The sequence below is a fragment of the Canis lupus genome, chromosome 7 (assembly GCF_011100685.1).
Source record: "Canis lupus familiaris isolate Mischka breed German Shepherd chromosome 7, alternate assembly UU_Cfam_GSD_1.0, whole genome shotgun sequence".
NCBI lineage: Eukaryota > Metazoa > Chordata > Mammalia > Carnivora > Canidae > Canis > Canis lupus.
The window spans coordinates 48,710,683-48,736,379 of NC_049228.1; the positions used below are offsets into that span (position 1 = coordinate 48,710,683).

At 34.2% G+C, this 25,697-nt stretch overlaps 1 protein-coding gene across 1 annotated transcript in view; it reads right to left on the reverse strand.

Annotated features, from left to right (window-relative positions):
• Positions 1-25,697, reverse strand: part of PIK3C3 (phosphatidylinositol 3-kinase catalytic subunit type 3) — a 136,886-nt gene that overhangs the window by 71,768 nt on the left and 39,421 nt on the right. Inside the window, exons 5-11 of the mRNA NM_001287160.1 lie at positions 24,764-24,850; positions 22,748-22,843; positions 19,924-19,995; positions 17,731-17,835; positions 16,968-17,060; positions 8,217-8,402; positions 1,593-1,747 (exon numbers count right to left, since the gene is read on the reverse strand). Coding sequence (NP_001274089.1) covers positions 1,593-1,747; positions 8,217-8,402; positions 16,968-17,060; positions 17,731-17,835; positions 19,924-19,995; positions 22,748-22,843; positions 24,764-24,850 — 794 coding nt within the window. The remainder of the gene's footprint in view (positions 1-1,592; positions 1,748-8,216; positions 8,403-16,967; positions 17,061-17,730; positions 17,836-19,923; positions 19,996-22,747; positions 22,844-24,763; positions 24,851-25,697) is intronic.

A 25,697-nucleotide genomic window follows, 5' to 3' on the forward strand; every position in this document is an offset into this window, starting at 1 on the left:
ATTCTGTAAGAGAAAATACTTCACCTTCTCTTAGACTTTTTTAGCACAGTTTTTTTTTTTTTTAAGCACAGTTTTGTCTGGTTAAAGCACCATTTCTAAATCATGTTCTGTGCAACACTAGAGTCATAGTATGTCCTGAGAAAAGCCTACAGTAAAAAAAAATATGGATAACAGCCTCTTGGGAGATTTTTGTGCAAGCTGATATATTAAAGGTTTTTGATAAATACTATAGTTTTTTTTTTAAGTGTATTTTAATTTAAACGAGCATTTCCCAAACATATCTGAACACAAGACCATCCCATCTCTTTTTTATCTTTTTAAAATCATATAAATTAGTAACCAGCAGACCATAATTTGGGAAATACTGGATTACATTTTACATCTTGTCATAAAATCTTAATAGACTTCTAGTAAAAGATTTTAAGTGAACTAAGGGAGGAGGCAGGTATATAAATAAACATGACTGGAGACTGAAGGCCTTTAATATATGGTGGGAGACAAAGTAAGAGGGTCCTGTCTCTTCTCTTAAAAATAGAAAAATATAAAGCAGCCAGGACAAGAAAAAAAAATATTTTTCCCATTTTTGAGTTCTTCTTCAAATGAAACACAGAAGATAAAGAACACCAGTATCATAATCACAATGAAAAATTTAGAAATACAATCTTGAGTTCATGTGAAAATTGCAATAATTGGACTAATTCAGGAAATCTGAACTCTAGACCTCATCTGTCATTAACAAATCTCATGACCTTCACAAAATAACTGTTTAATGACTGGGTTTCTCACCCAAAGGTTCCTATTCATCTCAACTTTTAAGACTTCATGAAAAGCAAAATGGCAAAGGAAAAACAACATGGGCTTTGGGCTTTGAAGTCAACTCTACCATTTGCAGGATAAAAGCCTCTGGACAATTAACTTCTTGTTCAGTCCATCTCTAAATTAGGGATAGGAACATGTACTTCAGAGGACTATTAAAATGAGTTAAGTCTGTGGACCACCTTGCAGTGTCTGCTACAGAGATGGGAGTTCTTGTTAATATTGTTAACAGCTTTTAATTCAAGTACCATACTTTTGTTGTTGTTGTTATAACTACTAAAGAGGTGAAAAGCGGCCAATAAAACATACCATAAAATATTTGAGTTCACTAACATGCCCCATCTTTCACTTTATTTTTTCATGAACAGCAGTAGTCTCTAATCCTTACTGAGCACTATCCTAAATGCTTTATGTATATTATTAACTCATTTAATCTTCCAACAGCCCTCAAAGATTAGTTACTATTATTATATCCCCATTTTTAAGATGAGAAACTGGGGCCACACAGAGAATATGCACCTTCCACAAGCTTACACAGCTAGTAAGTGGCAGAGCAGAGATTTTCACTCAGGTATTCTGACTCCACAGCTTGCAAAACGCAGCTCTGTAACACAGTAATGTGTGCTCTGTGAGTGCATAAGCTACAATCATTGATACAACTTTAAACTTAGTACAAACTAAGGTTCAGTATATCTGGGGGAAAAGAAAAAGAGAAGAAGTCTGAATGGGGGGAAGACTATTATATTTGAAAATAAGCCCTCCCTGGATAGTCATACCTATCTATTTCTGTAGAATTTATTCCAGAATTTGACACACTCTCTGACACTGAACCCTGACTATCCTTCTTGGTAGGTTCTAATCCATTCTTTATGTCATCAAAATTTTCATATTTGAGAGCTTGGACCAGCTGTAATAGGTACATCAACAAATCCTGGAAAACAAACAAAAAATAAGCTAATATTAGAAAAACAAATGCAATATGATTACAGACATCATTTATTCCTAAATATCAAGTGAACAGTTTAGTTTCATCTACCACTTAGCAGCTGTGTTGCCTTTGACAAGTTACTAAGCTATTTTAGTTCTCGGTGCCTCACTGGGTCCTCATCTGTAAAATGGACATAATCACATATATCTAAAGATGAGTTGTGAGGATTAAATCAGTTAATAGAAGAAAGTCACAGAACAGTGTCTGGCACAGAGTAAATGACCAATAAATGCCTTGTTGAAAGCAGTACCCAAAAAACAAAGCAAAAAACAAAAACAAGGATTAAGATGGTTCACATAAAACTAAAAAATTAAGGAAGGATCCTTTTCTCAGCAATAGATCAGATAATGGCATTTTAGGTCTACGATTTCATAAGAAACTCCAAATTTTCAAGTTCTAAAAGAATTTCTGTTTCATGAGCTTTTCTGCTTAGGATTTTTTCTGAATCTTGAGTTCCTTGAAAGGTCAAGTTTTAGAGAATTTGAATTTGGGTGGCTTCTTAAATGAAAAATCCTATAAAACAGACATTTTAATTGTAACCCTCTTGGTTAAGAGAAAAGCTTACTTTCCTACCAACTAGCAATAATAGCTTAAAGAAAACAAATACCTAAGCCTAAATTTCCCATACTGCTATTGACAACCAAAGGATAATTAGGACTCAGCGTGTCAACAAAGTAGTCTCCTGAGTTTTCCTTTAACATAAAAAGACTCTTTAGGTTTAATGTTAAGGATGGAAATGTTTCCTGTCATACTCTCTATAAATATCATACTCTCTTGGCCCTTCTCAATGGCTGTGAAGAAAACTCCAAAACTCTCCTTTTAAAAAGAATTACAGTCTGAAAAAATTCACAAAACTCAAACACTTCTTAAAAGTATCATTATCTTCAAGGTCCAGCTGACACTCACCCAGTTAGCTCCTCAAAAGTCATAATTAGATGATGGTTGAAACTTGGTGACCGCCACCTCAATCTCAGTCTCCTCTTTATTAGGCCCACAAGCCAAGTGAAATCCCCTACAAAACTTCAGAGCACACAGTTTCCTTCCCTATTTGTAACAACTATAGAATCTGTACTTAATTGCTAAACTATTATCTCCACAATTTACTACAAACATCGTGAAGACAAAGATCACTTCCAACAACCTATTTTCTTTCACTTAATACATACAACTCTATATTTTTTCATAACTTTTTTCTTACATTGACATAGTCAACATTTTTATCATTATTCTAAATACTGACAAAGAATAATACACAAGAATTCACCACTAAATATGATTTTGTTACAAAAAAATTAAATGAAAACTTAAAGGCTTATTCATTCACATTCAAATGTTGATATCAGTGGCCAGAGAAAACAAATGACTGTATCAAAGCACCTCTATAAGTGTTCTGCTTCTAAAAACCATTTTTTTTAATTGGAGCAAGAAACATCTGATTTTCTACTATTCTTTGGAGACTTATGACATCTAATAGCAACAGGCATGCTTTTTCTAAGGAAAAAAAGGTGAATTACATAACAGAAAGTTGATTAATATATTTAAAGAGAAGTATCTTTCTCAGAAGGTAACTAAGTAACTAAGTTTCACTGCTAGCCTTCCTTACTAAGGCATGCTTCAAAAATGCTGTTGAATATATCACCTGTTATGTTTTCCCCATTATAGAAGACTTACCACGTGAAATCAAAAAGGCTGTATTGGTAAATTCCCAGGAAGGAGGAATTCAGAAGAAAACCTTCCTCTTTTTAAGTCACTCATTACTATCTGACTTGTTGGGCGGGTAGTCTATAGTCAAACTGTACTTTCCTTCATTTGTACAAAGTCAGTTTGCTCATTATTTAGCCACATCTTGAAACACATAAAATTCCTCCAAGCATGAAGGACATAAGCATCCGAGTAAAACAAAAGAAAAAAAAAAAAATCAGGTTTTCAACTGAGACAATTCAGTAAAATTTCCCCAAGAGCTATGGAGTATTATCTAGATAGTTATCACCATTCCTCTTAATAACAAGTTAATTCTAATGTTTTAGAGTGCACAGGCCAAGTTCCATGTCAAAAATCACTCAACGACTGCCCATTTCTTATTGAATGAAGAGTAATTCTTCATATAGGCATTTACAGTTAGAAAGACATGGGTTCTGATCTTACTTCCTGAACAGCTAGCTACACTCAACCCACATTCCTGTTAAAGTGAAATACTTTCTATTTTTTCTTACACTTTTCAGTCTCCTTGCCTTTGCTCATACTGGTCTCTCCATTTAAAATGTAAAGTCATGTCCAACTGTGAAAATTTACTCTTCCTTCAACATCTCAAATGTAACTTCCTCCTCAAATTCTATGGGGCATCTCCCCTTTTGAGCCATACAGCAATAAGAAATATGGCTTTTAAAAAAATTCCCATATGGAATATTAGCAAATTCAATTCTGAAAGGTATTCAAAGATTGGGAAGACTTATTTTACAAATGTGTGGCTACATTAGGAAATTCACCAGCACAGATTTCACATATAGCACATATTATATGCTGATGTTTTCCATACAGCACAATGCTATATCCACAAAATATAGCAAAACACACCTAACATTATAACAAGAGAAATCACCAAAGTGATTAGATAAAACATAAATATTAAAACATAGCTTTTTATTTAACTAACTAAAAGAAGTAAGAGATAAAAGGGGTGAGGTAGTTCATAACAGTAACAACTGTCAGGGAATAAATCTATTTTTAAAATGTATAAAATTTTTCTAACAGGAAGACTTCAATGAATACAAAAATCATGTCTCCAGAAGCAAAGGTTTAATATTATAAAGTTGTCAATATTTTCTAACATAATATATAAATTTAATGTAATTCCACTTAAGATTCTGGTGGAGTTTTAAGAAAATGAAAAAGTTATCTTAAAATTCTTAGAAAGAATAAACGTATAAAAATTATACAGAAAATTACAAAAAAGAAAAAAGAGGGGAAGAATTTGTCCAATTATGTTTAATGTTCTTGTGAAGCAACTGTAATTTTTTTAAAGTATGATACAAGTCCCAAAATAAAAAATTCATAGAGCATTATCAGCAAAATGTAAGAGGAATGTATCTCTTGGCCTAACAATTCCAATTTAAGCTACTTACTTAACAATATAGAAATATATATACATAAGTCTGTTCACTAAAATATAGTATAGGAAAAGCTATATAACTATCAAAAGAAGCTGACTGGTTAAATAAATTATAAATTAAACTTGCAGTAAAATACTATGCTGCTGTTTAAAAAAAATAAGGTAGGGATCCCTCAGTGGCTCAGTGGTTTGGCGCCTGCCTTCGCCCAGGGCATGACCCCAGGATACCAGGGTTGGGTCCCGCATCAGGCTCCTTGCGTGGGGTCTGCTTCTCCCTCTACCTGTGTCTCTGCCTCTCTCTCTCTGTGTCTCCCATGAGTAAATAAATAAAATCTTTAAAAAAAATAAATAAGATAAAAATTTGAAAAATTAAGAAATTTTAAAAAATAAGGTAGATCTGCAGGTACCTATATAGTCTAGAAACATAGTGTTTTTTCACAGATTAAAGATGCCCTTCACTTGATGGGATGAGCACTGGGTGTTATACTATATGTTGACAAATTGACTTTAAATTTAAAAATGTAAAAAAATATATAAAAATAAAATAAACATGCCCTTGACATCACTTGCCTTGATATTCATTTGCCTATGTTTCCAGACTTCATGGAAACAAATGTGTTGATAATAAGAAATTGTCCAAGATTATACTGTTCAATTAAGAAGTTTTTAATGATATGATTATTTTAATATAAAATTTACATAATATAAATGTTCAATCTTTCTGCAATCTTTCATAACTATGCCCCACATAATCTTTCCCCATAGCTGGCCTTTCCCAATGGCTGGGGACATAAGCAGCAATTAGCACTACTTTTGAGGATAGGAAACAGAGGTAAGAATAATATATAGTGTTCCCAAAGACATATATATATATCGGTACATAGAGTCAGAGAGAAGAAAAAATTCATCTTAATATATATCTGAAGAATCAGTATTAACTGATTAATTAAAATTAAAAGGCCTTTTTTTAGCTGTGTATATACAATTTATCACTAAACTAAGTTCAGAGAAAGAAAAATCAAGAGATAACCATCATACTATTTATGCTCTCTAGGTATCTAAAACCTCACGGGAAGCCTGGGTGGCTCAGTCAGTTAAGCGTCTGACTCCTGATTTCGGCTCAGATCCTCATCTCAGGGTCATGAGGTTGAGGCCTGCCCCCCTTGACCTGCTCCACTCAGCCAGAACTCTGCTTCTCTCCTTCTCCTTCTGCCCCTCCCACCACTCATGCACCCACACACACTCTAAAATAAATAAATAAATCTTTAAAAAAAAATAAAACCTCAAGGAAACCTACCATATTTTGCAGTTTAAAATGTACACGATGTTTCTACCATTATCCTCTACAGTGTAACAAAAATTGTAAGATGGTCTAGAAATTCATGCAGTACCTGCATGAATATATGACTATCACCAGAGACCATAAATATTCAGCTTTCAATTAAGATTGTGAGGGAACTAAAGTGAGACAATCAAAATGATAACTTAAAAAAGAAAAAAAAAATGATAACTTATAATTTTTCTACTTAAATTCTAAACCCACATCAGGAGGCTGTCTTGAGTACAGCCCAGAGGCCTTTAGCCAAACTCTATGACTCATGTGAAACATGGGGAATTAATGATTTAAGTTAAATTTCTAGTGAATTTTGAAATAAGTATTTCAGTATTTCCACATTTCAATTTTTATTTTATTGCTTTTTTTTTAAAAAGATTTATTTTTTTTATTTATTCATGAGAGACACAGAGAGAGAGAGAGAGAGAGAGAGAGGCAGAGACACAGGCAGAGAGAGAAGCAGGCTTCATGCAGAGCACAACATGGGACTCAATCCCGGGTCTCCAGGATCAGGCCCTGGGCTGAAGGCGGCGCTAAACTGCTGAGCCACCAGGGCTGCCCCACATTTCATTGTCTTTACTGTAATACAATAAAGACAATGAGAAAGAAAGAAAATATACTGAATCAAAATACTTAGGATTGCTTTTTAACAGGAAAGTGAAAAACACCCTATACTAATAAAATCATACAATATCTGAGAGCTGCCTCCAAATAATCTGGTGGAGGGCAGGGAATCCCGAAGAAGAAATAAGTGGTATTACAGATGAAACAAGACCAGCTATGAGCTGCCAACTGCTGAAGATGAGTAAATTATATGTGAGCATTCACTACACTATTTACTGTTTACATTTTACTATAATTAAATACAGACATACATTGACCTTATCGACCTTAGTAAATGCTGTTTTGCCACTACGGATTTAAAATGATTTTTTTTAAAGATCTTCAATATTAGTTGTTCTATGGGATCAACATTCCTCTATATATCAAGGCTTGAGAAGAGTTATCCCATATCCCATAAGCTCTGCAGGCTAGCTATAAACTATTAAGTTATGTTTGGAAAAGACATCCACTCTATAAAAATTAATAAGTAAAAAAAAATTGCTGGATTACTCTATTTTATTAAAAATTACTAAAATTCAAAATCCAGCAATGCTTTGTGTTGACATAGAGTGTTCCTCCTTCCCTGGTGGCTTTAAATGTAATATAAATAGCCAGCACACAGTTTGCAGTATTTGGTTTCCAGAGGATTCAAAACCACCTTCAGAAAATCTACATATACATATAATTGTCAGCAGCTGAAAGTTTAAAGGAGAAGTTTGAAGGAGAATAAGATGACCATGCATCTCTATGCTTTAAAGGCCCCAAGGGCTTTTCAAGGCTGCAATTAAATGTAGCTTGTTGTATACTGACTGATAGAGGGGATCTGAATTATTCCCTAGCTGGTGCTGCATTAAACCATTTTTCATTAGAATTCCTTTTTCCAGACAGAGCAATACAAGCTCTGCTGCCAGGTAAATGTCCTGGGAGAGATTGTCCTATCATGTAACAGATCAGGAAGTAAATTTTCATTTCACAGAAGAGTCCTTGGAGGAATATTTTAATTTTACTTCTGAAAACACACCTAGTATATCCTCTTCCCTTCTAAAAATCTCTCTCCCCATGCCTGCCCACCCCTCACCTCCTTTTGCTCTCTCTCTCTCTCTCTCTCTCTCACACACACACACACACACACACAGGCACACATACAGGGTGGTGGTGGAGTGAGCCTATAATCAGGCTCTAGTATAAAATGTACCCAGTCTGGGGCACCTGGGTGGCTCAGTCAGTTGAGCACCCTACTCTTGATCTCGGCTCGGGTCTTAATCTCAGGGTCATGAGTTCAAGCCCCACACTGGGACTCCCAGCATGGAGCCTACTTAAAAAAAAAAAAAAAAGTACCCAAAGAGGAGTAATGAATAATAATGTACCTCATCATCTGCCTGTCGTAACCGGGCAACGGCATAACGCCTCACTGTTGGATTGGTGTAATGGGAAGATAACAGCTCCAAGGAGTCCTCTACATCCATTGGCTTCCATTTTCCTAGAAGTTCCAAAGCTTGTTTGGCCTCCTGAGGTAGATCCCAATTCACACATTTCAAGAATTTTGTCAAAGCCTAAAATCCGAAAAATTTTAAAATTAGAAACAACAGTATATTACCTGGGGTGAGAGAGGTCAAGGATGACTAGGCCAAGTTTCACTTGGTGCTAATGGCAGAGTCAGTCACAGAGTTGATGACAGACTCCTTCTATAACCACTAAACATAGTTATACATGCGATCCTAGAAAAATACACCAGAACAGAGGAAACACGGAAATGGGTACCCTGTACCTCTACATTTTTCAAGTTAAACCACTTACAAAGCACTATGAATTTTTAAGTTTTCTTTGGCTTTTCATTTTCCTTTTCTATTTTAAAAATAATGCAGGCCTCAAGGCATGGAAATAAAGAGATGAGGCATATTCTCACAAGACGTGTTAAAGATAACCTTCATTTTACAACATAAAATATTGCAGCCAATGAATGAAGAGTCAAGCGAGGGTAGAATCCCCACCACTAACCTCACTCTCAAACACCTCAGGGTCTTTGGGTTTCCTAAATACTCTCACATGAGAGCTCAAACTAAATTAAGTATGTACTGCTCTTACACAGAGAATTAACTATTTAAAAAGACAGACAATCAAACATAAACTCCACAGAAACAAGCATATAGATAAATACAGAAGCAGCAGCAAATATTCTATGATTCAGCTGCCTGTTCATAGTGTCTTTCTGGAACCTCACTTCTTTAGACAGGCAGCTTACCCATCTAAAGTTTTCACAGTATTATTCGGGTAAGTAAATGACCTTGGAGCATATCACTCATGGTTGCATACATTAATAAAAGCTCCTTTAACAAGGTTGTATACTTGTTTTCCAGTAAAAACAAAACAAAACAAAAAACAAAAAAACTATATTGTCACATCTTCCTACTGGGAACACTTTACAGACTGATCTCATTTTCTTCTTTCTCCATGATTTCATCTTTTGAACAAAGATAACTTTAAAAATTTAAATTAAAAAAATGTAAAAAAAATTTTTTTTTAATTTAAATCGCGGGGATCCCTGGGTGGCTCAGCGGTTTAGCGCCTGCCTTCAGCTCAGGGCATGATCCTGGAGTCCTGGGATCGAGTCCCACATCAGGCTCCCTGCATAGAGCTTGCTTCTCCCTCTGCCTGTGCTCTCTGCGCCTCTCTCTCTCTCTCTCTCTCTCTCTCGAATAAATAAATAAATAAAAATCTTTAAAAAAAATTTAAATTGCTACTAAAATCTCTTCATTAGTAAACTAATCAAGTTCTCAAGAAAATGTCCTTTTGGATAACAAAACACAATTTACTGGTTGGTATAACATAAAATGAGCCTTGATGCCCACCTCTTAACTTATTCTTGATTTAACTAAATTAAGCAAAAAAGCACAATAGAGATTATCTGGTCCACTGCTCAAACTGTATATAATCTCAGTGAACATAAGTGCTTGCCCATCACCTCAAAATGGTGGACAAGCTACACCCAAAATCCAGGTCCGCTAATTCTCTCAGTCCATGCATCTTCCACCAGATGGTTCCCCCTTATCATTAAGACACTGCCGTCTCCTAATTAGCTAAACCTATGCCCCTTAGAGCCATTATTCCACCAACACCCATCTCCTAAATCCATTCCCAATTCCAAACCATTATTTTTAGCAATATTTCCTGCATTTCCCCTCAAGTTGATTTTCAATATACTACACATCGAGAGTTTGGCACAGCCTTCTAGCTAAGAGCCTTAATACCAGTTTCTCTTCTAATCACTTCATACAAACTCTCAGAAGCTCAAGTTGGAAGTGATGTTAGAATGAATCTCCACCTGTCAACAGAAATTCATCTTTAACATCCCTGACAAAAAGAGACCTAATATTTAAGTAATTCCTAATATTTAAGTAATTACTTAAATTAATATTTAAGTAATGACTACTTTCCAAAGGTCCCATGGTTTTCATAGACAGTGAAGACATTGTTACTGTTGTGAAACTGTAAGGTACTGAAAGACAAATGTGTTTTCATGCAATTTCTTCCCACTGGTCAGTTTTAATGGAGAGAATGAGAATAAATTTAACCCCACCACATGGACAATTTTTCCAATAGTTGATGATAACCACCATAGTTTTAGAGGGTGGTTTCTCAGTAGATGATAGGATCAAATTTATAAAAATTTCATTCTCCCTCTATGCTTCAACCAAGTTAGCCTATTTTATACATGACTTTGTCTAACTTCTGTCTACAAGCTCTTCACCCAAACAGAAGCATCAACTTCAAAGGCCAGCTTATCAAAGACTCAATTTTTCCAGTAAGTTTTCAGCAACTCAGAGCTTTTCATTTAGTAGTTGCCTTAATTTTACTCTTTCCATTCAAATGATGCTCTTCTAACTGCCAAGTGCTTTTGTGGGCATTCTTATCTCTACAACTGGGAGTCTGCGTTCTGCAAAATTAGCTATCCATTTCTTTTGTATCTCCCCGGTGCCATTTAGCACGGTGCTCCCTTTCTGTGTGACAACACATACCACCCTTTTAACTTATTCCATGAATTTATTTTTCACTTTTAAAATGTATTTCTATGCTGAATGTTGAAGCAAAGCAACACTTCTTAAATAACTACAGTGAAAACTTTTCCATTTCACAGTACATCAGCAGTCTTAATACAAATGTGTGGAAATGTACTTATAAGCAAATCTTACAGCATGCTGGTGTTCTCAATTCAATAACTGAAACAATCTAACTCCCAGATTCTCAGATTTACGGATTTACTAGTAAGATTTATAGACCTTGCTGCTGCCAAGGAACTTAAATACAAAAAAGTTCACAACTTTATAGTGCTAAATGTCACCAACACAAAGAGGTAGTAGAAAGAAGAAGGAAACAAGGAGAAGAGAGACAAGAAAAGTAGAAAGTATAAGAATTTGAACCAATAATAATGTTGATATCTAATTTCTGGCCCTCAGAAGATCTGGCTGTATTGATGTATGTCAAAGTACAGGATTCAAATGATGTAATTTTATCCTTAGAGTGTCCACAGGTAACTGGTGAGTACATGCTTTAGAGCCAGAGTGTTCGGGGGCAAACCCTAAGTCCCAGCTCCATCAATTATTAGCTGAGTCACGAGGGGCACATTATTTAACTTTAAATCACTTATAAGGTTCTGGTATGGGACGCCTGGATGGCTTCAGGAGTCGAGCATCTGCCTTTGGCTCAGGGCGTGATCCCAGGGTCCTGGAATCAAGTCCTGCATTGAGCTCCCTGCATGGAGCCTGCTTCTCCCTCTGCCTATGTCTCTGCCTCTCTCTGTGTGTCAATCATGAATAAATAAACAAAATATTTTTTTAAAAAGGTTGTAGTAATAGTTACTGAATAGTAAATGTTTAGAAGAGTACTTTGTATATAATGAATATAAGCTAATTATTTTATCATGATATTGTTTTTCTATTTCTGATGTTGAGTCCAACATCAAATGTTAACATTACCATATTTATTGCCACATTTTATACTAACAGCAATAATTTATTAACCTTCCTTCTGATCTTAGAACCTCCCCACTATTATCTCCTACTCCTAGAATTATCTCCTACTCTCACCATCACTTCAGAGCTGAAAAAAATATGTTCACCATATATAGCCCTATTTTTAACTTCTACCAAGTTAAGTTATTGGGAGTTTCTCATTTGTTGCTAAAGAGAAATCCATTTTTCTACTCTAGACACTTGACAACACATGTGTGGTTTTCCATACCAAACAATTCCTTAAATCTCTGAGGACACCAACTAGGTGTCTCACAATCTAATTCAATTTTAAACTACCTGGAGTTACTGAAGATTCCATTGGTTAAAAGGTCAGTCTTACAAAACTGCTTCGCATTTCAGATGCCAATTGCAAATTTGGGGTCCCCAGGTTGCCCACACTTCTATTTGACTTGGCTACAAATCAAATGTTACCAACAACACCTTCCTCAGGTTCAGTAATTTGCTATAACAGCTCACAAAACTCAGAGAAATACTTTATTTATTATTGCCAGTTTATTATAGAGCAAACAAAATGAATAACCAAACAAAAAGATACAAGGGGCAAGGTCTGGAAGAGTCCCACGCCAAGGAGCTTCTGTCCCTATAAAAGTCTGGATGTGCCACTCTTCTGTCACATGGATGCATTCGCCAACCCAGAAGTTCTACAAACCCTGTCATTTTGGTTTTTATGGAGGTTTTGTTAAACATAGGTATGATTTATTACATTTCTGGCCGGTGGTGATGAATGCAATTCCTAGTGCCCCTCCCAGAGGTTAAGGGGCAGGGCTGAAAATTCCAACCCTCTAGTCACTTGGTTGGTTCCTCTAGCAACCAGTCCCATCGGCAAGAGTCAATTCATTAGCGTAAACGCAGGTGATGTTGAAAGCGGCTTATTACGAATAACAAAAGACACTCTTCTCATCCCTACCAGTCAGGAGGTTCCCAGGGCTTTAGAAACTGAGCCAGAAACAAAAACTAAATACATATTTCTTACTATATTACAAAATTACATTTGTGCTTCTAATACTTCCAACTCAAAAATATCTCCTCACCCTGCTCCTTCCATTTGCCCTATTTCCTTATTTCAGGCACTCAAGCCTAACTCCTGGGAGATGTCACCAAGTTTTTTTATGCATTCTCCTCTCCTTACCTAGCCCTCCAATATCACTATCAAAATCATACACGAGCCTCCTAATTAGGTCTTTTTTCATTCTCAGATATACTCCAATCCACCTTGGTTTGACTTCCTTAAAACATTACTTCTTAAGACACATTCTGTTTTTAGTGGTTTCGTATCACCAGTGAAATCCAACTCCCAAGTATAGAATTCAAGGCTCGATCTGACTCCATCTTTTCCGTTTCATAACCAATCAGACAAATCTTTGTCTCTGAACCTAACAACACACTGCCTTACTCATGCTTCTTCCCCATGAAAAATGATCATCAAATAAAAAATATCATCGAAGCTTATTCAAACTTAAGACCAATCTTTGCTCTGTGAAACTTCCTCCATATCACAACACACTGACCTTGTTCTACTCTACATTATTATACTAATTACCTAAATGTTTATTGAGAGTAACCTTTAATCAACTACATGCTTATGTTTCTCCATTTTGATTGTATACAAATAGCCTTTCCCTAAAACAGTTTTTAATTTACATGAAGACAGAGAAATGGTATCTGGACACCCAGAGTCTTGAATAATATGAAGGCAAAGAGTGGTAACCAATTCTTGCTGAACTGAATTTATTTCTGCTATGCCTCCATCATCAACTTCTTGACAGGAAGCACATATACGATATTGTCCTAATGTCACTGTCTCAGTAGCTACATCAGAAACAGCCTCACAGAACATTCAGTGCATCACTATTATCTTCACCACATGTGACTCTTCCTACTGCTCTTTTTCCCCCAAAGATAAGGCCTAGAATGACATTAGAAAGTTATTTTCAAATAACATTTTTATAAGAAGCCATTTACCATTTACTGGGTTGGAAAGTTAAAATATTCACGCTTTGAGTTTCATAAAAATAAGTTCCTTCCTACATAGTATGAACCACAAATTTGAAAATTATTCCTAAATTTCACTGGTTTGGCTAGACAAAGTGGTTACTGTGAACTTTTTAGGTGCAACATCAAATCTAGACTAGAGGGTTTTCATCCAAAGTACTTAAGACAGGTCATTTAGAAAAATAGGTGAAAAGACCAAATTTAATTAAAAAGTAAATAAGAAGTATAACTTTGTAAGAACTAATTTCTACCAATTTGTTTTCTGAGTACTGTTTTCTCTCCAAGAAATCTTTTCAGCCTCCGGGCCCAAACACCAAATAACCTAAATCAGTTTCTGAGAAACTGACACTGAAAGAATTCCTCTGTGTAAATAAATGAAGGGACAGGGGTACAAGAATATTTGTTTTCTATAAAACCCATTTAAATTATTACAAAGATACAAATGTTGCTGTGTGAATAATTCCTCTGGTCACTTCAAGGCCAATATATATATATTTGGTTTACTGGAAAGTGCTTCCCAAACATTAAAAAATATCTTTTGCTCTAACTCTAGTGATCATAAGAATCCTACAATATGTCCAGAGAATTGAAGTTTCATCACCCACCTTTCGAAAACTTGAAATCAACTAGGTAAATGAAACTTGTCACACACTTTATATCACTTCAGCATTTTATTTCTTTTGCACATATCTAGAAGTAATTGAATTTCAGTGGGAAGTGACTACTTGTTTAAACAAACAATTTGTCTTGCAAGCCTTTCTATCTAAGGCAGTTCTGCTCTGTAAATCTTTTCTATGCTTCTTGAACCCATACATTCTAACAGGTTTAATTCAATATTTCACTGTGTATTTTAGAAAAAAAACTGTGCTACATTCAAGATGCAATTTCTGTGACAAAGGTTATTCTTCATTTAACAAAGTATCATGTACCAGCTCAATCTTCTTAAAAAAACACAGAAACCGGAGTTTCTACTGATGAATATTTCTTCTTTTGATGTGATGAAGAGAATAACACTCAAAGCTATGGTAAATTTAAAATTCTTCTCTTACCCTTGTTAACAATGTAAAGGAGAGTTAATATGATTCATCTACAAAGAATTTCCCAAGGCATCAATAAAAGATAAAAAAGAAAAGGTAAGAGAGTTAAGATGAGCTGCAACTGAATTTTTATATTTACTTTAGAAAATATAAAAATTTTCTCTTCTATTTCTTTTTATATTTACTTTATTTTCTTTTAAAATGCAACTGTTTCAGAAAAACAAGTAACAAAAGTAGCCAAAGACTATCTCAGGAGTTTGTAAAACATATTCATTAATTCTCATATAATTATATAATAGCTTTCTGACAGATACTAATTTTCCTGACACTTCAGTTTTGTCCCCAACCCATTTCAAAATTCCTGCTGAGGCATGTGTGTGATGTTGCAAATATTTTCTACACAATCCACTTTTCTATGACTTCACTGACCACGTTCCCTTCTAACTCAGAGATGTGAGCACATCAAGAGGTACTTCTATGCTCTTGCAAAGGTTTCCTCACCTTTGCTCTCTAAGTACTAAAAGAGACTTAACCTCACTAAGTACTAAAAGAGACTTAACATTAACAATCATTTAATCAACTCATATTAAATATGAAAAACTAAGATTCACACCGGTGAAGTGATTAACCAGAAGTCAAAAATTTTCTCAGTGGCAAAAGGAAGACTCAGAACCAAGTCTCCAGACCCAAATCCAGTGCTGACGAATTTATCAAAATTCCCTCTCCAGAAACTTCATCAACTCCACTGTTTCATTAAGAAAAACAAATGTCGGGATCCCTGGGTGGCGCAGCGGTTTGGCACCTGCCTTTGGCCCAGGGCGTGATCCTGGAGACCCGGGATAGAATCCCATGTCGGGCTCCCGGTGCGTGGAGCCTGCTTCTCCCTCTGCCTATGTCTCTGCCTCTCTCTCTCTCTCTGTGACTATCATAAATAAATAAATAAAAAAAAAAAAAAGAAAAACAAATGTCTAGGGGCACCTGGGCGGCGCAGTTGGTTAAGCAGCTGACTCTTAATTTCGGCTCAGACCATGATCTCAGGTTGTGAGATCAAGCCCCACATTGGGCTCCATACTCAACACAGAATCTGCTTGAGGTTCTCTCTCTCCCTTTCCCTCAGCCCCTCCTCTCTGCTCACACATGCGTGCTCTCTCTCAAATAAGTAAATAAATCTTGAAAAAAAGAGAGATAAAAAAAGAAAGTAAAGAAAAGCAAATGTCTAGTTCTGACCTTGCCTCTATCCTGCATGCCAAGATGGATGCCACTCCACAAACTCATTAAACATTTCAAATTTCATTTCTCATACTCCCTTTCTAGCCACATCTCCTCCAAAATTCTATAGTCTTTTTTTTTTAAGATTTTATTTATTCATTCATGACAGACACACACACACACACACACACACAGAGAGAGAGAGAGAGAGGCAGAGACACAGGCAGAGGAGGGAGAAGCAGGCTCCATGTAGGGAACCTAATGTGGGACTCGATCCCGGGTCTCCAGGATCGCACCCCGGCCAGAAGGCGGTGCTAAACTGCTGAGCCACCAGGACTGCCCTATAGTCTTTTTAATAACATAAATAATTTGCTAGTCATCCAGGTTCAAAGACGTGAGAACAATGAAGACAGAAGTGAATCAATATTTACTCTGCATCTACTAAGTGCCAGGTATTTGGCCAGGTTATTCATCAGTATTATCTCACCTGTGAATGAAGAACTAGTATCCTTAGAAAACTGAGGAAACCAAGCCTCCAAAGTAATTCTCCTAACCTTACCTAGAAAAAAATAACCAGAAGTGCCAGAAACTGAACCCAAATCTCTCTGCCTTCCCCCATTCAAACTATGCACCTATGTATAATCTGTGCATCTACAAACTGGTACCTGTATCTTTGTGTGTATACCCTTAGTAATATGTAAAAAATGAAGTTTCACACATATTGCCCTATAACATGTTTTTTAATTTGACAGTAACACTCTATTTTTCCATGGCAGTTTACCTTCATCTTATTCATTAGCAACAAAGTTTGCAGATAAATCTCATACAGGAAAATATTCAAGATACTCACTTTCTCTTGATTAGTAAGATAATATCTAAACTTCCAAACAAGATCTTGTTCTTCATATGTAAGTTGCTTGGTTGGTGGATAACTCACAATAATCTACAACAAAGAAAAAAAAGAACTGCTTTTGTCAAATATATTCTTCCTATTTATTTCCATTTCATTTAAAATTTTTCATTTATTTAAATGTTTCTATAATAGAATTATCATAGAAGTAGGGAGAATGTATATGCAGCAGAGTAAAACTTAATTTGGTGGACTTATCAGTCTCAAAAGGATATTACTGGAGTGTAGAGGGAGAAGAGTAGATTTAAAAAGTCACACTCCATATAAAAATCTGTAACTACAGAGTTCATTTCATTCAACCAAAACCAAACTAAATTAAAATAACAAAAGTCCCCTTTCTTTCCAAAAGGAAAAAGAAAATAATAAACATCTCCCCTATCAAGTAAACACACATAATGCATGTGTGCATACCAAGGCTTCTCTCAGACAATACCTTAAAGCCAGTTTCTAAGACTGCTAAACCAAGGGAAGTATATATTTGCAGCTCTGCCTCCAGGGTTAATATATTTTCTCAAAGCCTCAAAATGATTAAACAAACAAACAAACAAAAAAACTACAGGAAAAGCAAAATTGTCAAAATTACATAGATTTCATGGACCTGTGAAAAACATGCATTTGAATCACTCTCAAATGAAGTAGTTATCATATCAGTTGCAACCAAAGTACATATTTCTTTATGTTAATCATTTTTAAATTCTCTTACATTTAGTTGATCTCTTGTGGCAGCGTTAGGTTTGAGATCATGGTCAGAAGGCCCACTTCTTAAACTCCGGGCAAGCTTGTGGTGTTTGCTCTCAACTAAATTCTCCTATAAAATATTTATAAATATTAACCAATAATGTAAACTTCATCAAAAGGAAGTCTCAACAGCCAATTAGAAATGCAAAAGTAAATAGTTGCTTACTTGAGACCATTTTATAATACTTAACATTTTATTCTTATTACAACTTTAGTGCCCTATGTATTTTTTTTTTAATATCACCATTTTCTTCATCTCAGGTTATAATTTCATGGGTCCTGAGATCAAGCCCCACAGCAGGCTCCACCCTCAGTAGGGAGTTTACTTGAAGATTCTCTCCTTCTGCCCCTCCCCCCATTCTCTCTCTAAAATAAATAAATCTTAAAAGAAAAAGAACAGAAATTAAATTGGGGGAAAAAAACCACCATTTTGAGATAGGGAAACTAAATATGCCCTATGCTTCACTACTGCCAAAATATGCACTTACCATTCCAGCTTCTTAAAACATCTCATAATACCCCTCATTCTCCATATATCCCCTACCTATTCAGATAAAACCTTCACTCTAAAATCTTCCCTGACAACCAGGACTAAAGCATTCCCTCTTCCTATGAGCTACTAGTGACCTGTGGATATCATGGTACTATTATCTTAGCAGTTTAACTGCCAGTAGTGACTGAGGACCGGGACGATGACCATAATGCTTGAATATATACATATTTGGTATGAACTACTTTACCTATGGCCAAAATCATTAGTTTTCAACATACTGTCTTTATTTAAAGAGATTTATTTTATTTTCACATGTGTGAACTGTCTTCTTGTGTCTTTTTCCTTTCTATTAATTGGGTTTTTTTGCTCCTTTTGACAAAGTTTTTAAGAATTCTCTATATATTATTCATCCCTTTGTGATGTATGTCAAGAAGAGTTTCTTCCAGTTTGTCCACTGTTTTTTGTGATGGTGTTTTGCCATGCAATATTTTTAATGTAGTCAAATTTATCAATCATTTCCTTTATTGCCTCTGGATTTTGAGTCATTGTTAATAAAAACATATATACAACAACAACAAAAAAAGTTTTTCCTTCCACTGAAAGTAAAGTACTAGTAAGGCTTCGTTTTTTATTACTTAAATCCTTGATTTATTTCGAATATTTCTTTATGGATGACGTGAGGTACGGGTCTGATTTAATTTTACTTTCTCCAAATAGCTACTCAGTTCCCTAGCACTATGTTCCAGTGATGAAATGTCACCTTTATCATATTTAGGATGTTTTTTTATTTTCCCAAAAGATTCCCAAGTGGCCTTTTTTTCCCCCTAATTTTGTATACTCTTTTTCCTCTATCTCTTCCTTTGATGTTGGGCCACTGATCATTACTTCCTGCTTTAATAACCTGTATTTACCTCCATCATCATGCTTTATCTTCTTTTTTTTTTTATGCTTTTATCTTCTAATATGCTACTTTAAATTTACTTGGTCTGCTTAGGAAGTAACTAATCCAATTAGAAATGTAAAAAGTAAGAATAAAATGGTTCAGAGTGATATAATCAGTTGTAAGTATGAGTATCATGTTATCAATTATGCTACTAAAAAGATTTTTTGCCTGAAACGTTCTAAATTTAAAGTCACCTAATTAAAATTCTGTTGTAAAGTTACAATTCTTCATGTTTCATATTCCAAAACTATCATCTCAAAAATTGCATAGATAGGTATCTCAAAACCATTCAAGTCACCAGGATCCAAATTAGATAGTTCTAGTAGCTACAACAATCTTCTAGATTTTTCAACAAAATCAGTCTCCCTAAAATTCTTATCCATTGAACCCAGTGTCACATCCTGCTATATGATGACAATGTTTCAAATACCTGGTTCCCCAAGTTCTCACTTCCAGACTACATTCCCTAATTCTTCCAATAATTTAAATAAATGGTTCCCCAACACTACACTATTCTGACCATATGGCCATATTTTTAGATGTTGATATTGTAAAAGTTCTACTTGAACCTGATTCCAGATAGCTAAAATGGACTTATGAGTCACTTTCAAATAACTAAGTTAGTTACAGATACACTTTTTAAAAAGAAACTCTATGATGTGGATCCAAGTCATAATCACTCTGGAGAAAAGCACTTCATAAAAAATTTGGCAATAACTCACCATAGACATCTGAGGGTCAGGAACTTTTACTATCTCAAAGCTTGTTAAAATTGGAGATGACTCATCACCATCCTGGATTATAGCATAGTAAGTTAAAAAAATAAACAAGAGTTTAACCAGATGATAAGAATACATGATAATATACACTCCAATGTATTCTCCTTCTATCTAATGAACATCATTCCTCCCTTTTAAAAAAGTATCTTCTTTCGGGCAGCCTGGGTGGCGCAGTGGTTTAGTGCCGCTTGCAGCCCGGGGTGTGATCCTTGGAGACCCGGGATCGAGTCCCACATGGGGTTCCCTGCATGGAGCCTGCTTCTCCCTCTGCCTGTGTCTCTGCCTCTCTCTCTCTCTCTCTGTGTCTCTCATGAATAAATAAATAAAATCTTAAAAAAAAAAAAGTATCTTTCAACTGTATTTTAAAATACATATCCATTTTTTAACTGTTGTTGCTAATGACATATTTGGGGAAAAATAAAATCTAACAATAAAAATTTGTTACAGTTTTTGGACATAGGAGGTCTAGAAATTAGTAGATTGCTTTTGTCAGTTATTTTTAACTCTGTTTAAAATGCTAGTAGTCAAAAATAGAATGTCCTTATTTTCAAACTTAGAATAAGAAGCCACAAAGTATAATTAAATTATGACAGAAGGGACATGTTGCATCATTTGCAAAAACTACTAAGCAGATGTTGGTAACTTTTCAAGATATCACAACTGAGTTCCATTCAAAAAAGTTGGATTTTAAGCATGGAGCTAATGTTACTGTTATTTATACACAGCTAGACACTCAGCAGCATTGCTTCTACTCAAAACAATGCAAACTTGCATAAGAATTAATCCATCAATTCTTAATAAAGCTGTCCTATTTTGTTGATATTATCATTTTTGATAAGCATTGGCTTTTATTTTTATCCAAATCAGGCAAGAGAGGTAATTCAACATGATAAATGTCACTGCATACATACTGGAAAAGGCTAAACTAATTAAGGTCAAAATTCATTTCCTCACTACTGTACATCTCACATCAACCTTTTCTGTCAATTTCCAAATGCTAGTATTTCCAATGTTAGACATATGCAACCAAATCAGAATAGACTGAAGAGGGGAAGTACTGGGACTTGACTTTAGTTCAGTAATTGAGTCTTACAGAAAACCACAAATTCCCACAGCCGTTGTTTAACAGGCTGGTTCTCAGTCACAACACCAGAAAACACATTTATCAGCCCAACTGTGACAAGTAATCTTCACTAAGGCTATCTGTCACAAATGACAGGTGACAAGAAAGTCTATTTCCATTAGATTCAATACACTGGCCCAGCAATCTTTACACTAAGTGGAAATATGACAGGGTAGGTAGACAGGCATTAATTTATGAGCAATTTTCAAGAAGCCATAGAAAGGGGTTAAGAACCTTTTCAAAAATACTTGAAATTCTTCTAATTTTTATTCTGTTATTATTTCATCTATTATCAAAGCTGTCTTTCAAAAGATTCTTCACATCTCTTATGTTTGAAAGTACTAATCCCATTAGCATGTTTTTGCAATATAAATCCCATATGGTCAAAAAATAATGCTTTTAGTTACACAGAGTATAAAATGTAAAACATGATTTTATTAAAGTGTATTGGTGACAAAATGATTTCACTCACCTATATTTCCCATTTTTTCAATGTAATTTTTCTAATCAATTAATAAGCAATGTTAAGTCATCTATCCTCTTAACTTCTTTTTACCAAAGACTATCATATTAAAAAAAAAAAAAAAAAGAAACAGGTTAACTTTTCCTAACCTTTTACTAAAGAGAAGGGATAGAAGCTAAAGAGAAAAAAATTATGTGTTAATTTGAGAAGTACCAGAAAAATGATCATAAATTAACTACACAAACCCTAAAACTCCATTATGAAAACTTCTTTTAAATACTTAGTTATTAAAAAAATGTATATTTTAAAAAATCACTGTGACAGCTTTAATAACTAACACCAAGGCATAAATATAATTTAGAAGTGTTGCTTCTAATAAAGATACTGCATATAAGCTTAGCTATATACTAGAAGAAATATTATTCTATTATGCCACATATCAAGTCTGTCCTCACTCAAACTGATTTAAGCACCTAAGTATTTCCACAATAATACCTGGTTTATGTAGTTCTGAACTACTTATGCAATTATTTCTATAGTGCTTAAATTAAGACCCTTCAACAACCATTTAAAGCACAGATATTTTTCAAGTAGCTACATATTAAACACACTACTTTCTTTTGCATAATGAGCAGACCAGACCAGAGCCAATCCATAAGTGCATACTTGTTATCACTCAGCCTATTGATAACATGGTTTTTAAATTCTGCATTTATTATATAAATAAATACATATTTAGGAAGTCTTTCATAAGCATACTTATGTCAGGGTCACACATCATATATACAAACTCAAATAATAAATATACCCTTAACTTTCAACAGCTTATCACTTAAAACCTGATTCCCTTTTTATTTTTCAAATGAATAATAATTGTTAATAAAGCTATTGCTTTAACGTCCTACTTGCCAATTTGCAGAACAATTAATCAAAAAGTTTTTCATCTGTTACATATTTATTGAATTCTGGAACCCAGAACTGCATTACATGAGTGATCGGCTTTTGTAATCTTGTTGTAGCTATATGATCTGATTTGTGTATATACAAACAGCTGCTGCTGACAGCTGTCTGCTGCTATCCTGCAACCAAATAATTCATCTCAGCAGGTACAACAGTAATTTTTTTTTAATGTTTCCCCTCCCCTCTACTTCAGAGACTATAAACAGTTCCAAAGCAAATACCTTTTCATAATAAACAATACCATATTCCTTATCATCACACTTGACACACCGAAACTCAACCATCAAGTACATGAAATTAGAACTTCGTTTCTCACTCTAAAAAAAAGAAAAAAAAAAGATTTTTATGAAAAATAATGATCTTCAACATTCCTTTAAAGGATCAGTATGTATCATTATTTCCAAGTCACTAATACATGATCTATCAACTTAAAATGCAATAAATTTTTATTTCATTATTATAAACACACTATTTTTTATAGTACTACAATTTTTATTACATATAGCACTATTGTTTTATCCAGTAGTGTCTACTATTCACCTATAACTCTCTTCTCAAAGTTAATGACATATCTGATTTATTCTAGTTTGGATTTTATTATATAAATTTTTGAAGATATTTTTTATTCATTTCCATGAAAACTTTTATTTCAAAAATAACGATATCTCCTACTTATAACAACCTTAAGCAAAGAACAGTTTACCCTTAAACCTTATGTCTAATCTAACTATGGAAGTATAAGAAAAACAAAAGTAAAGTATGTAACTAAAGACAGAAGCCATTTGAGTAAACAGATATAACTCTCACAAGTTTTTCACAATTTATAAATGGTCTTAAGATAATTAGCAATCATTTGTAAATTTTTATCGATATACTTTAAATATACTGAGGGACAGTTACTTTTTCTCCAACTTAACAACATGTCCCCTTAAAAAAAAGAAAAGGAAAACACTAGGACAATAATAAAGTGAAAATAAATGAAAGTCTAAAAGGGTGGTAAGTTTTAAAACAGTTTTTAAAACGGCTTTAAATCTTTATGTGTAAAATCATAAAGGTCTAAAGAAGTTACTTAAATTGTTCAGCTTTATGACACATATTATATAGTCTAATTATAGTAATGGCAATGTTCTCCTATCTTTTAAAGAGTGGGGGTGAAAAAGGTGAGCATGGGTAGACAAAGTAAGCCCTACCACTGCCTTTTCTACCAAAGGCTATCTATGTTGAAGAACAGAAAAATATAAGTAAATATTCTGACTTAGCTATTTTAGGAAGGTGACTATTATAAACATTCAAAAAAGTAAACTTGTTTTCAGTTGAAATACATGAGTGTATTATGAATAAATTTAGAAAAAATGCCCAGTTTATTCATACTGAATATAAACATTGTTAAACACAACTAATTTTCTTTTTTTAAAATGAACAATAGAATTTAAGTGTTCATTGTAAAATTAAAAATATCTCTCTTTCAACCCACTATATTCTCTTTCAGAGAATATAAAATAAGTCAGTTATGCCCTGTGGTGATCACAATAAGGTAGGCATCACAAAAACTGACATTTCTCTCTCCTAATGTGATTAAAATAATTGTTCTTTCTATCTTCGTGACAGAATTTTAGGCCACACATCTAGTATTTCAGTGCAAATATAGAAAAAAGAAAAGAAAATCTTGTTCCAGCTTTTGGAAAGAGTTTCATAGAAGCCATCTTTTAATTAAACATATTCTGGATCAAAAAACAAGATCAAGAAACAAAGTTCGTTGAAACCATGCAACTTTACTAAGGGTGCAGAGTCTTACATGTAATATAGCACATAAAACACACATATTTTAATTGGGGAGAGCAAGTACTAACAATGACTTAAGGTAATTGAAGGAAAACAGCAGCATTGTGTTGAAAGAATCCAATACTGAATTGAATCTAAACATAAGCTGCCAAATAGAGAACACACAAGTGAGGCATTCAGCTTAACCAGGCTTTACTTGTATAACACTTATGTATACATAAGTATACTTATGATGTCCACTGCCTACTTCATGGTTCAATATAACATTAAAACATAAGAAAAACAGATATTCCAAGTTTTCCGCTTATTAACACAAAACTCACAACTACAAGTAATCCTCAATGTTCTCACATTTGTGAGATAACCTGGCAATAAGCAATGCTTCTCAAAAAGTCCTGACCTAGATATCTGGAAAAAATATTTTGGGGGGTTAAAAAAAGAGGGATATAACCCACCTCATTTATCATTTCTATTTCTCTAAATGTCAATCTATCCAGCCAATCCACTTTCACCATGTGTCCTTGTCGGTGAGCTTTGGTGAGCTGCAGAATAAATAAAATGAAGAAAATTTTAACATGATTTCGTAGAAAAGAGGATAAAAATTGTAATTATCATCAACATGGTTAATTAGAAGTACCAACTAATGCAATAAGACAATAAAAAGGAAATAAACGGTATACAATGGTGAAGAAAGAAGTAAAACTGTCTTTATTTGCAGATGACACGATCATCTCTGTAGACATAAACAAAGAAAAGTAAAAAAAAAACAAAAACAAAACAAAACAAAAACAAAAAACCTCCAGGGGGGGAAAAAAGCGAACAAACCTCCAGGAACTAGTAAGCATTTAGAGCAAAGTTGTAGGATACAAGGTTAACAAATGAAAGTCAATCTCTTTCCTATATACCAACAATAAACAAGTCAAATTTTAAATTAAAAACACAGTATCATTTACATTACCACCCTAAAAATGAAACTGGTATAAATATAACACCATCTCTATGAAGAAAACTACAAAAATATGTGGAACAAAATCAAAGAACAAAATAAATGGAGAGATATATTCTGTTCACAGATAGACTTGAAATTGTCAAGATGTCAGTACTTCCCAACTTGATCTATAGACTTAGTAAAATCTCAGTCAAAATCTCAGGCAGGTTATACATATCAACAAGCTGATTCTAAAGTCAATATGGAAGGGCAAACGGCCAAGAATTATGAACACAATTTTGAAGAACAACAGTTCTCGAACTGTTGTTAGTATCCAATTTCAAGACTTAATAAAGAGCTACAATAATCAAGATATTTGATTTTGAGAAAAGAAGAAACAAACAGATGAATAGAGCAGAAGAGAGAATCCAGAAATAGACCCCTTAAAGAGTCACCTAATC